The sequence below is a fragment of the Phycodurus eques genome, chromosome 1, assembly GCF_024500275.1.
Source record: "Phycodurus eques isolate BA_2022a chromosome 1, UOR_Pequ_1.1, whole genome shotgun sequence".
NCBI classification, from domain to species: Eukaryota; Metazoa; Chordata; class Actinopteri; order Syngnathiformes; family Syngnathidae; genus Phycodurus; species Phycodurus eques.
In genome coordinates, this window is record NC_084525.1 from 23,725,379 (window position 1) to 23,737,455 (window position 12,077).

Below are 12,077 nucleotides of genomic sequence, written 5' to 3' on the forward strand. Positions count from 1 at the left end.
GAGCATCGTCAGCATTTCAGTTTCAAATTTAAATAACCAGTAAAGTCATTTTTTTTCTTCTAAATGCATTAAATGTTTGAGGGTAATTCTCAGGACAGTGAATCGATTGCAACAGGATTGTTAAGTTTGTCCTCGAAGCCTCTGCAGTTGCGATCGATTCAATGCCCTGAGAGTGAAATGACTTGGATGAATGAGAATATTCACAGTGCTGAAAACATGTGTAAAGACCGAAAACAATATAGTACTGAATTGCTGAGATCTAGCTCAAAATTCTTTTCGCCATCAAAGCTTGCTGAATTTTTGGGGCAGGCTAAAAACTAGCCAAGTGATGAAAGAAGGCTCAGGGCTAGGGGCCTATACTTTCTGTCCCCTCCCCCACTATATAAACGCCTAGCACCCTTATTCCATGCAGTGGCCATTCAACGGAATTGCCACTTCCTTATTCATGATAGGTTGGCCTAGTTCTACCACTACAGCATCTAGTCAGCCATCAAACTATGGCTACAACTCCCAAAAATACATCTCCCCTGAAGTGTAATGTGTTTTGTGTTACAGTTTATCTGCAGGGCGTAGCGAGACAGTGACGAAGCGGACGGCTACGACATACTGGTGGCCACTTGCCAGCGGCCAGAGTAAAGGACGGAGGTTCGGGGCAACGGCGTCAGGGCTGTTGCGGGGCAAGTAGGAGAAGAAAAAAAATCACAGTCCCCCTGGGCGGTCCATCACACTGCTGCGGCCACATTTGGTGCACCCTACGGAGGTCACAGCAGCAGGATTAACGGCCCACTGAATTTCAACGGAGGCAAAGGATGGAAAATTGTCCTAGCGGTGCGACTTCAGGTCATTACGCCGGGGCTCAGAGGGTGGCTGACTGCCACAGAGTGCTTCTCTGCGGCCCGTGAGAACGTGTGTAATGTGCATCGCTGGGAATTCTCTGGGAGAGAAGGCACAAATTTGATTGGCAGTTTAAATTTCCAAGGGGCAGGGTTTTCAGAGCATTCAGCGATATGCCCAAAGTGTCTGGAAGCTGAAAGACATCTCAATTCTCGATCCTTTCGAAGCCTGATTTTACATGCTTTGCAATTTTTTGGTAATTCATTCAATCTCTTCAAACTCTTCTCAAATTTACAAGAAATTTTTTTGGCTGCTTTACTGGTCCTTTAATGTTTCCATGATTCAACTTGAATATTTTCCCTTAAAAATAAAAATAAAATCAAGATGAACAAAATCAGCAAAATAAACATGCATGGTAGTAGAAATCTGCTTACCCGTATGGGATATTGCTGATTTTTAAGCAATCAACAATATAGGCTCTATCGGAGAGTAAGTTACCTTGTCTCCCAGCCGAGCGGCATGCTGCAGCAGCGTCTCTCCTGCGTGTTTATTCACAATTAGATGATGCAATTCTGAGGGCGTTGGTCTGATGGCAAGGTTTGGCTGCAGGGGTGGCGAGCATGTATCCGGAGAAACCTGCATGACGCCAAAACAAAAACTTCTGCAGATAAGACATGCATCCATCCTTCCATTTTGTTAGCCTAGCCCAGCTGACGTTGGGCGAGAGGTGGGTTACACCCTGGACTGGCCAGTCAAACACAGAGCACAAATAGAAAAAAAAAACATGCACACTCACATTCTCTCTCGCTCTCTCTCTCACACACACATACACCCCCCCTGTAATTAATTACTGTATAATAACTTTAAAGTATTTTCTTCTTCTTTTCCTTTCGGCTTGTCCCTTTAGGGGTCGCCACCGCGCGTCAACCTTTTCCATTTTTCTCCTGCATCCTCCTTTCGAACACCAACTGCACTCATGTCTTCCCTCATGACATCCATCAACCTTCTCTTTAGTCTTCCTCGAGCTCCCTTGCCTGGCAGCTCCTTCCTCATCATCCTTCTCCCAATATACTCACTATTTCTCCTCTGTATGTGTCCAAACCATCGAAGTTGGCTCTCTCTAACTTTGTCTCCAAAACATCGAACCTTGGCTGTCCCTCTGAAGAGCTCATTTCTAATTTTATCCAACCCGGTCAGTCTGAGAGCGAACCTCAACATCTTCATTTCCGCCACCTCCAGCTCTACTTCCTGTTGTCTCTTCAGTGCCATTGTCTCTAATCCGTACATCATGGCTGGCCTCACCACTGCTTTATGAACTTTGCCCTTCATCCTAGCACAGACTCTTCTGTCACATTACACACCTGACACCTTCCTCCACACGTTCCAACCTGCTTGGACCCGTTACTTCACTTCCTGACCACACTCACCATTGCTCTGGACGGTTGACCCCGAGTATTTCAAGTCCTCCACCCTTGGTACCTCTTCTCCCTGTAGCCTCACTCTTCCCCCACCACCCCTCTCATTCATGCACATATATTCTGTCTTACTTCGGGTAATCTCCATTCCTCTGCTTTCCAGTGCATGCTTCCATCTTTCTAAGTGTTCCTCCACCTGCTCCCTGCTTTCACTGCAGATCACAATGTCATCTGTAAACATCATGGAACACGGGGATTCCAGTCTAACCTCATCTGTCAGCCTATCCATCACCACCGCAAACAGGAAGGGGCTCAGAGCTGATCCCTGATGAAGTCCCACCTCCACCTTAAATTCGTCTGTCACACCTACAACACACCTCACCACTGTTCTGCTGCACTCGTACATGTCCTCTATTATTCTAACATACTTCTCTGCTACTTCAGACTTCCGCACGCAGAGGGTTCCTCTCTGGGTACTCTGTCATAGGCTTTCTCTAGATCTACAAAGACACAATGAAGCTCCTTCTGACCTTCTCTGTACTTTTCCATCAACATCCTCAAGGCAAATAATGCATCTTTGGTACTCTTTCGAGGCATGAAACTATACTGTTGCTCACAAATACTCTTGTCCTAAGTCTAGCCTCCACTACTCTTTTCCATAACTTCATTGTGTGGCTCATCAACTTTATTCCTCTATAGTTCCCACAGCTCTGCACATCACCCTTCTTCTTAAAAATGGGCAACAGAACACCTTTCCTCCATTGCGCAGGCATTTTCTCACCCGCTAGAATTCTGTCGAACAAGCTGGTCAAAAACTCCACAGCCACCTCTCCTAGATGCTTCCATACCTCCACAGGAATGTCATCAGGACCAACTGCCTTTCCATTTTTCAACCTCTTTAATGCCTTTCTAACTTCCCCCTTACTAATCATTGCCACTTCCTGGTCCGCCACACTTGCCTCTTCTACTCTCCCTTCTCTCTCATTTTCCTCGTTCATCAACTCCTCAAAGTATTCTTTCCATCTATCTAGCACACTACTGGCACCAGTCAACATATTTCCATCTCTATCCTTAATCACCCTAACCTGCTGCACATCCTTCCCATCTCTATCCCTCTGTCTGGCCAACCTGTATAGATCATTTTCTCCTTCTTTAGTGTCCAACCTGGCATACATGTCATCATATGCCTCTTGTTTGGCCTCTACCTTTGCCCTATGTCGCATCTCAATGTATTCCTTTCGCCTCTCCTCGGTCTTCTCAGTGTTCCACTTTTTTCAGTTTTAAGCCGGATGCCCTTCCTGACGCAACCCTCTGCATTTATCCGGGCTTGGGACCGGCCTACAGTTTGCACTGGCTTGTGCCCCCCATAGGGCTGCATTACTTTAAAGTATTTTACTGTATGGTATATGGTAAATAACTGGAGTCTTTACAGGAATGTCTAACTGTGTGGCATTGAACTAGTTGACTTTTCTGTTTTTTTTTATAAGGCAAAGCTATGTGGTTGTTTTAAATACACAGAGTGTAAATATTTTTGTTTCATTTGACGGTAAACTTTAACTGAGAGTGACATTAAACAGCAAACCTCTTTTTTGAAGAATTGTTCACTATTTGCCAAACTGCTGCTTATTGTGAAGTGAGTTGAGTTCACTGCCACCAGACAAAGCTCATATCTCAACTTTTTGTTTGCAAATCAAAGAAAAAAAATCTGCAATCTGGCTTGTTTCTTGAAAAATTTGGGGTGTACAGTGTCTATTTATAGTATGAATGTACTAACGTACGTACGCAATACATTGCCCCCTGGTGGCCAAGGCACGTACACCAGAAGAAGCGGCACAATGTCCATCCATCCATCCATTTTCTGAGCGGCTTCTCCTCACTAGGGTCGCGGGCGTGCTGGAGCCTATCCCAGCTATCATCGGGCAGGAGGCGGGGTACACATTGAACTGGTTGCCAGCCAATCGCAGGGCACATACAAACAATCAACCATTCCCACTCACAGTCACAACTACGGGCAATTTAGAGTCTCCAATTCATGCATGTTTTTGGGATGTGGGAGGAAACCGGAGTGCCCGGAGAAAACCCAGACAGGCACAGGGAGAACATGCAAACTCCACACAGGCGGGGCCGGGGATTGAACCCGAGCCCTCAGAACTGTGAGGCTGACGCTCTAACCAGTCGTCCACCGTACCGACAATGTCCATAAACTCAATTTATTTTGAAAACATTGTGGCGGCACGGTGGACGACTGGTTAGCACGTCTGCCTCACAGTTCTAAGGACCTTGGTTCAAATCTGACATGTGTGGAGTTTGCATCTTCGTCTCGTGCCTGCGTGGGGTTTCTCCGGGTACTCTGGTTTCCTCCCACATCCCAAAATCATGCATGGTAGGTTAATTGAAAACTCTAAATCGCCTGAATGTGAGTGCAAATGGTTGTTTGTGTACATGTGCCCCACGATTGGCTGCCAACCAGTTCAGGGTGTACCCCACCTTTCGCTCAGAGTCAGCTGGGATAGGCTCCAGCATGTCCATGACCATAGTGAGGATAAGCTGTTCAGAAAATGAATGGATGGCTAATAACATTGTTTAAATCTTCACATTCTAATCCATTCATCCATTTTCTGAACCGGTTATCCTCAGTAGGGTTGCAAATGTACTGGGGCCTATCTCAGCTGACTTCGGGTGAGAGACGGGGTGCACCCTGAACTGGTCGCCAGCCAATCGCAGGGAACACATTCTAATAATTACTATTCATTATTTATGTTATTTTATACAGTACAATACTGTAGCATGCTATTTTTAATTAGTGAAAAACACATTACAAAAATGTGTTGCTTTTTTTGGGGTGGGGGTGCCTGGAAGGGATTAACAGCATTTCTATTCATTTCAATGGGGAAAGAGTAATTTGAATGAGGAGCGTGGTCTCTGAACGATTTAAGCTTGTAAGTCAAGGTACCCTTGTATGTCCAAGTGGTGATGCCCAAGACTTCAATGGACTTCCCTTCAAGTATGAAAAATGATTGTTATATTTCTAATTGGGCGGCACGGTGGACGACTGGTTAGAGCGTCAGCCTCACAGTTCTGAGGACCCGGGTTCAATCCCCGGCCCCGCCTGTGTGGAGTTTGCATGTTCTCCCCGTGCCTGCGTGGGTTTTCTCCGGGCACTCCGGTTTCCTCCCACATTCCAAAAACATGCATTATTTGGAGACTCTAAATTGCCCGTAGGCATGACTGTGAGTGCGAATGGTTGTTTGTTTCTATGTGCCCTGCGATTGGCTGGCAACCAGTTCAGGGTGTACCCCGCCTCCTGCCCGATGACAGCTGGGATAGGCTCCAGCACGCCCGGGACCCGAGTGAGGATAAGCGGCTCAGAAAATGGATGGATGGATATTTATAATTGGTATATATCAATAGTATCAATAGTATTCCGACAATTTAACTTTATTGTGAATATAATCATCATTGGTAATTTTTCAATTACTAAACCACAATGAAGATGCTTGTTTGTTTGTGGTTCTCGATGCCTTCACTTTTGTCCTCATGCTTAGTCTGTCTTGGTCATATAATGTTTCATTTCTTTGCAGTCAAAACGTCTTTTGAGTTGTTTTCGCAGTCGGTTTAGGGTCATTATCCATTGCCAGTTTGATGTGGAAGGCTTTCAGTTATAAAGCATTTGGCTGAATGTCAGAAGAGAGTATATGCCAATACATGGCCATGTTAGAACACTGCTTCAGCCACGTTTGACAAATGAGGGGAGTATGCTTCTTTTTCCCCATTACAGTGCTCCCCTGCTATTGCCTATCGCAGGCCGTTCATTTTCAAACAATTGTCCAAATTTATAGTTACAGCATTTCAGAATCGATACTTACCTCCCTTCAGTGTAGTACTACATTGTGTGGCAATATGCCGGGCAGCACTGAGCTTTACTGGATGTAGATGCAGCGTAATAAAGAGCAAGAAGAAGAGGCAGAGAAGGTCCCAAAATAAGCTGCGGTAATAGTTTTTCCCACAGAGCAGGGAGAATATACAGTATTTCTCTAAGTAATGCTGTTTTCCCTGTTGTTTGGATGTGTTGCTGCTCTGTGCGTGTCAAAGAAACAGTTGTTTATCGATGTTAATTACTGTTAATCCTTATATGGTGTTTCGCATTATATGTTAGCATTAAGACAGCAGACTTTTGTTAGATGAAATATGGGTTTGTTGGCAATAATTTGGCATTTAAATATACAATGTTTATTTGTCTTTTGTGTTACTGTATGTGTCATTTTTTCCAGTAAGCTTCAAGTGGGAGTCACTGAATGAGTGAGTGAACTTGACGCAAGCACGCAATGCCTCTTTTTGAAGGACTGTGAAAGCGAGAGAATGAGACCAGCGACTAAGGAACACTATAAAAAGTGTGTTTACTCAGGCTCATTTTATCTGTGTTTCTATCCTCGATCCAATGATATTGTCTATTTTGATGTACTGTACATGTGGTTTGAAACATTCCTACCAAAGACGGCCATTAAAGTACCCTCGTAAAAATGAGATATCTACCCCGTTTCTGTCTTATTATTCGTTCGGTGTCCTGGCAAGCATTACTAAAATTATTTCCGAGTGCTGGGCAGTGCGTAGGTTATTTCATCTTTGCCTCTTACCTTAAACTCACTTTTAGAAGGCAACAGTACATTCCATTTACCTCTAAATGTGTTAACTGCATCTGGGAGGGTAAAGACAAAAAACAAAAAAAACTTATATGATGTCTCGAAATCAAAGATTTCCACCTAGTGCGGGTGGGTCCGGAACATATCCCCCACAATAAACAGGGTTTCACTGTACACCACACTGTTCGCTGCCCATGTCAAGGCACACACACTGCCCCACATTTAGTATTAGCTTTGGGAAATTATTCTTTCACCGCTGTCACGAACATGCTTGCCAGGTTGAGGATTCTCTTGAATTTGATATGTGACAGGACGTGACACTGAATTATTTTGTCCTGCTAAGATTTCTGTAGAATTTGAAACTTTCACTACTCACTTGCAAAATCATGTCCTCCCCATCCTCTACTTGCTCATCTGCCTCCTCTGCTGCCTCAATTGTGTCCTTGGTCTTGCATGGATGTTTCCCTGTGGGTTTGTCCAGGTCGTCATCAGATGAGAACGGGAGGAGTGAAGAGACGCTGTTGATCTCCTTCAGTTTCTGATGCTTCTCCTGGAGGCGGGAGGGCTGACAGAGGCCAAGACTGCCCACCTGCCTTGGGGAAGGAGGCAACCCTAGAGACGGGGCCATGTGGACTAATGGGAAAAAATACAGGCAAGTTTATATTTATCAGTGACATAATAAGACGGAATCAATAAAAAGCCTAAAATGGCCTCAAATTTTTCCCAGTGACTTTAGATGCTTTAAAAGTAAAAGTGCTTGGTCATTTTACCTTAGCACAACCTAACATTTTATTTCATGTAATTTTTAACATTAAAAATTGTTTCCAACATCCAGCATGGCAGCGGCAGATCACCAACTTTAGCCGCATTTATTGGCAATAGCATTACTGCTAACATTATTATTTTAAGTTACATGTAGTCTCATACAGATTTTATAAGCACAACGAAATTACAGTATCAGATAAGCAATACTTATTAGCATTGTAGTACTTATTGTCTATGCCTCTTATCTAATGCACTTTTGTATTGACAACAACAGCTAACAGGTATACTGTAGTGCCTTGAATTTCAATTTTCATTTGTTCGCTGAATAAGCTCGTAAGTAATTTTACTAAAATTAGCTTTTCCCACTGAAATGAAATGAAATGCCAATAATCCATTCTCGCTCCCCAAAAAACAGTAAACATTTTTGTCATGTTTTTACAACCCCAATTCCAATGAAGTTGGGATGTTGTGTTAAACATAAATAAAAACATAATACAATGATTGGGAAAGCCTGCTCAGCCTATATTTAATTGAATACACTACAAAGATATTTAATGTCCAAACTGCTAAACTTTAATGTTTTTAGCAAATAATCATTTACTTCGAATTTTATGGCTGCAACACGGTCCCAAAAAGCTGGGACAGGATCATGTTTACCACTGTGTTACATCACCTTTTCTTTTAACAACATTCAATAAACATTTGGGAACTGAGGACACTAATTGTTGAAGCTTTGGAGGTGGAATTCTTTCCCATTCTTGTTTGATGTACAGCTTCAGCTCTTCAACAGTCAAAGTGTCTCCATTCTCGTATTTTATGCTTCATAATGCGCCACACATTTTCAATGGGAGACAGGTCTGGACTGCAGGCAGGCCAGTCTTGTACCCGCACTCTTTTACTACGAAGTCACGCTGTTGTAACACGTGCAGAATGTGGTTTGGCATTGTCTTGCTGAAATAAGCAGGGGAGTCCATGAAAAAGCCGTTGCTTGGATGGCAGCATATGTTTCTACAAAACCTGTATGTACCTTTCAGCATTATTGGTGCCTTCACAGATGTGTAAGTAAACCATGCCATTGGCACTATCACAGCCCCATCCCATCACAGATGCTGGCTTTTGAACTTTGCCTCCATAACAGTCCGGAGGGTTCTTTTCCTCTTTGGCCTGGAGGACACGACGTCCACAATTTCCAAAAACAATTTGAAATGTGGACTCATCGGACCACAGAACACTTTTCCACTTTGCATCAATCCATCTTAGAGGAGCTCGGGGCCAGAGAAGCCGGCGGCGTTTCTGGATGTTGTTGATAAATGGCTTTTGCTTTGCATAGTAGAGTTTCAAGTTACACTTACGGATGTAGCGCTGAACTGTATTTACTGACATTGGTTTTCTGAAGTGTTCCTGAGCCCATGTGGTGATATCCTTTACACATTGATGTCGGTTTTTGATGCAGTGCCGCCTGAGGGATCGAAGGTCACGGGCATTCAATGTTGGTTTTCGACCTTGCCCCTTACATGCAGTGATTTCTGCAGATTCTCTGAACCTTTTGATGATATTATGGACCGTAGATGATGAAATCCCTAAATTCCTTGCAATTGTACATTGAGGAACATTGTCCTTAAACTGTTGGACTATTTTCTCACGCACATGTTCACAAAGAGGTGAACCTCACCCCATATTTGCTTGTGAATGACTAAGCAATTCAGGAAAGCTCATTTTATACCCAATCATGGCACCCACCTGTTCCCAATTAGCCTGTTCACTTGTGGGATGTTCCAAACAAGTGTTTGATGAGCATTCCTCAACTTTTTTGCCACCTATCCCAGCTTTATTGGAACGTGTTGCAGCCATAAAATTCTAAGTTAATGATTATTTGCTAAAAACAATCAAGTTTGTCAGATTGAACATTAAATATATTGTCTTTGTAGTGTATTCAATTAAATATAGGATGAACAAAATTTGCAAATCATTGTATTCTGTTTTTATTTATGTTTAACACAACGTCCCAACTTTATTGGAATTGGGTTTGTAATATAGAAAAATAATACTGGATCAAAGTAGCAGTAAAATACAGTATAAACATGAAAACATCATAAAAGAGAATGTAAGGAAATAAACTGGTTTATGAGATGTAATTAAATAAAAAGTCACATGCACGTTTAAGTATTCATGTTGATGTGTGGTTTTAAGGGGCGTGGCCTAGTCAGTAACATAAGCTGCTATAACTCCGGCTCAGCTTTGACTGTTTCTCCCATTCAATAAATGGCTAAAAGTGCATCGGCGACTGTCAGTCTTTTTTCACTTTACTCAAGTGACAGCCTATCAGAAGCTCGCTTGTAATTCAAATTTTGCTGCGCAACAACTTGTGGAAAAAACTAAAACAAAAAAATAAAACAAGTTGGAGAGCTCGTAAGTTAAGGTACCACTGTATACTACAACACTTCACAATTTTAAGGGAAGCCCTGGAACAAAAAAATTCTAATTGTTGTCACTCCCTTTGGCTAATGACCAATGAGCAGCCAGCGTCAAGCAGTGCTGTGCAGGCGGGGGAGGGACTTAAGTGAACTAAGTGATTTGTTCAGTGAACTGGTGTACTGGTGTACTGAGGAATTGAAGAGTGATTCGTTCAGTGAACTGGTGTACTAAGGAACTGAAGAGTGATTCGTTCAGTGAACCCGTGTACTGAAAAACTGGAGAGTGATTCGTTCAGGGGAGGGACTTAAGTGAACTGAGTGATTCGTTCAGTGAACTGGTGTACTGAGGAACTGAAGAACTGAAGAGTGATTCGTTCGTTGAACTTATCGTTCGCGATCCGTTAGACACGAGTGATTCGTTCGTTGAACTTCTTTGTTTGTGATACGCTAAGGAGCGATGTACTAGTACGATAAGTGATTAGTTTGCGCAAGGAACAACGTACTACGCAGTGAACGTATTCATGAGTGATTTTAACCGCAAGTCCTGACGTCCTCGCGGGGATAGCTTTCAGTCACAGCTTCAAGCTTATGGCTAATTTTTGAGTCAGTCAAGCACATGAAAACAAGAACAAATTTTTAAAATAAATGTAAATTAATAATAAATGTATATACGTACACATCACTCCCTCTGTGTCTCTAATGTGATTATTAAAGCTTTTTATTTATTAATAATAATAATAATAATACATTAAACCTATATAGCGCTTCTCAAGACACTCCAAGACGCTTTCAGATGACAATAACAGTAAGGCGAGTGAGCAGAAAGCCCGTGTGGCAGGGGCTGGTGTCTGCGACGCTGCCCACCACGGTGGAATGCAGAAAAGTCAGGCCGGCCGGCGAGAGCCTAGCTAGACGTCAGGAGACGCGGAAGGATGGTCAGTCAACTCGCAACCAAAGCCGGGTATTTGAGAGCTTGCTGAGAGAGAGATAGGTAGGTGATAATGTTTTTTTTTTTTTAAAATAATCTCCCCGCCTTTCCTAGTGTATAATACATGACAACAATAACGCATAGCCCTTCGGTGAATGTGTTGAGTGAACCTGAACCTCAGTGACGCATCATTAATTGAATGTGGAAGCACTTGAATTATTTTGTGGAAAATAACTGAACGATTCGGTGAACGAATCTTTTTAATGAACTGATTCGAATGATTCAGTACACTCAAAGGAACTGTCGGGCCCATCTCTAATTCAGGGCCAGCCCACATACATACATAGGCGGTCGCCTAGGGCGCCATCTGCTGGAGGGGCGCACTGCCAGCGCCCTCCTCCTCTGGAAAAATATTTAAATAAAATCAGAAAATAATTAGTGACGCCCACATGCGCCCCCTTTACGTTTCTGTCTTGGAAATAAGAAATAGAATTAAAAAATAAACGAAAGTAACTGTGTTTGTTACTTGGCAAGTCACGTCACATGACGTGGGGGTGCATCTCAAGTCAGCGAACGAGCAATCAGTCAGAACAATACAGGTGATTTTGGAATTCTTTTCCATCATGAAAAGGACAGCTAAGCCCTCGGGCGCACAGTTCTGCAAAAGAAGAAAAGCGGAGCAGGAAAATAATTCGACATATAAAGGTAACGTTGTGTCAACATATTTTAAAAATATCGTTTTGTGTAAAGAACATGTTATAGCTAGGCTAGCTTGAACTAAAGTAAGCATTAGCTTAACACGCTGATGTCGGTGACCAGACGTCCTCTTAGCCAGACATGTCCTCTTTTTTTAGACCTAAAAATGTTTTCGGCCGAAATTTCAAACGAGTCAGGGGTTGTCGAAGTACTACGCCCCTCACCCCGTGCTGCGGTTGTTGCCGCTGCTTATGCTGTGATTAAGTGACCAATTTGAGCGAATAATTAATTGGGCATGTGTAACGATTACAATATTTTTTTTTTATTAGTAATGCATAATCACAGCTAGACAATAATAATCTTATGTAGAAGAACTTAGAAGCGT

At 42.9% G+C, this 12,077-nt stretch overlaps 1 protein-coding gene across 1 annotated transcript in view; it reads right to left on the reverse strand.

Annotated features, from left to right (window-relative positions):
* The window catches only part of LOC133406332 (uncharacterized), a 37,526-nt gene that overhangs the window by 11,555 nt on the left and 13,894 nt on the right, over positions 1 to 12,077 (reverse strand). Inside the window, exons 6-7 of the mRNA XM_061683868.1 lie at positions 7,266 to 7,522; positions 1,333 to 1,470 (exon numbers count right to left, since the gene is read on the reverse strand). Coding sequence (XP_061539852.1) covers positions 1,333 to 1,470; positions 7,266 to 7,522 — 395 coding nt within the window. The remainder of the gene's footprint in view (positions 1 to 1,332; positions 1,471 to 7,265; positions 7,523 to 12,077) is intronic.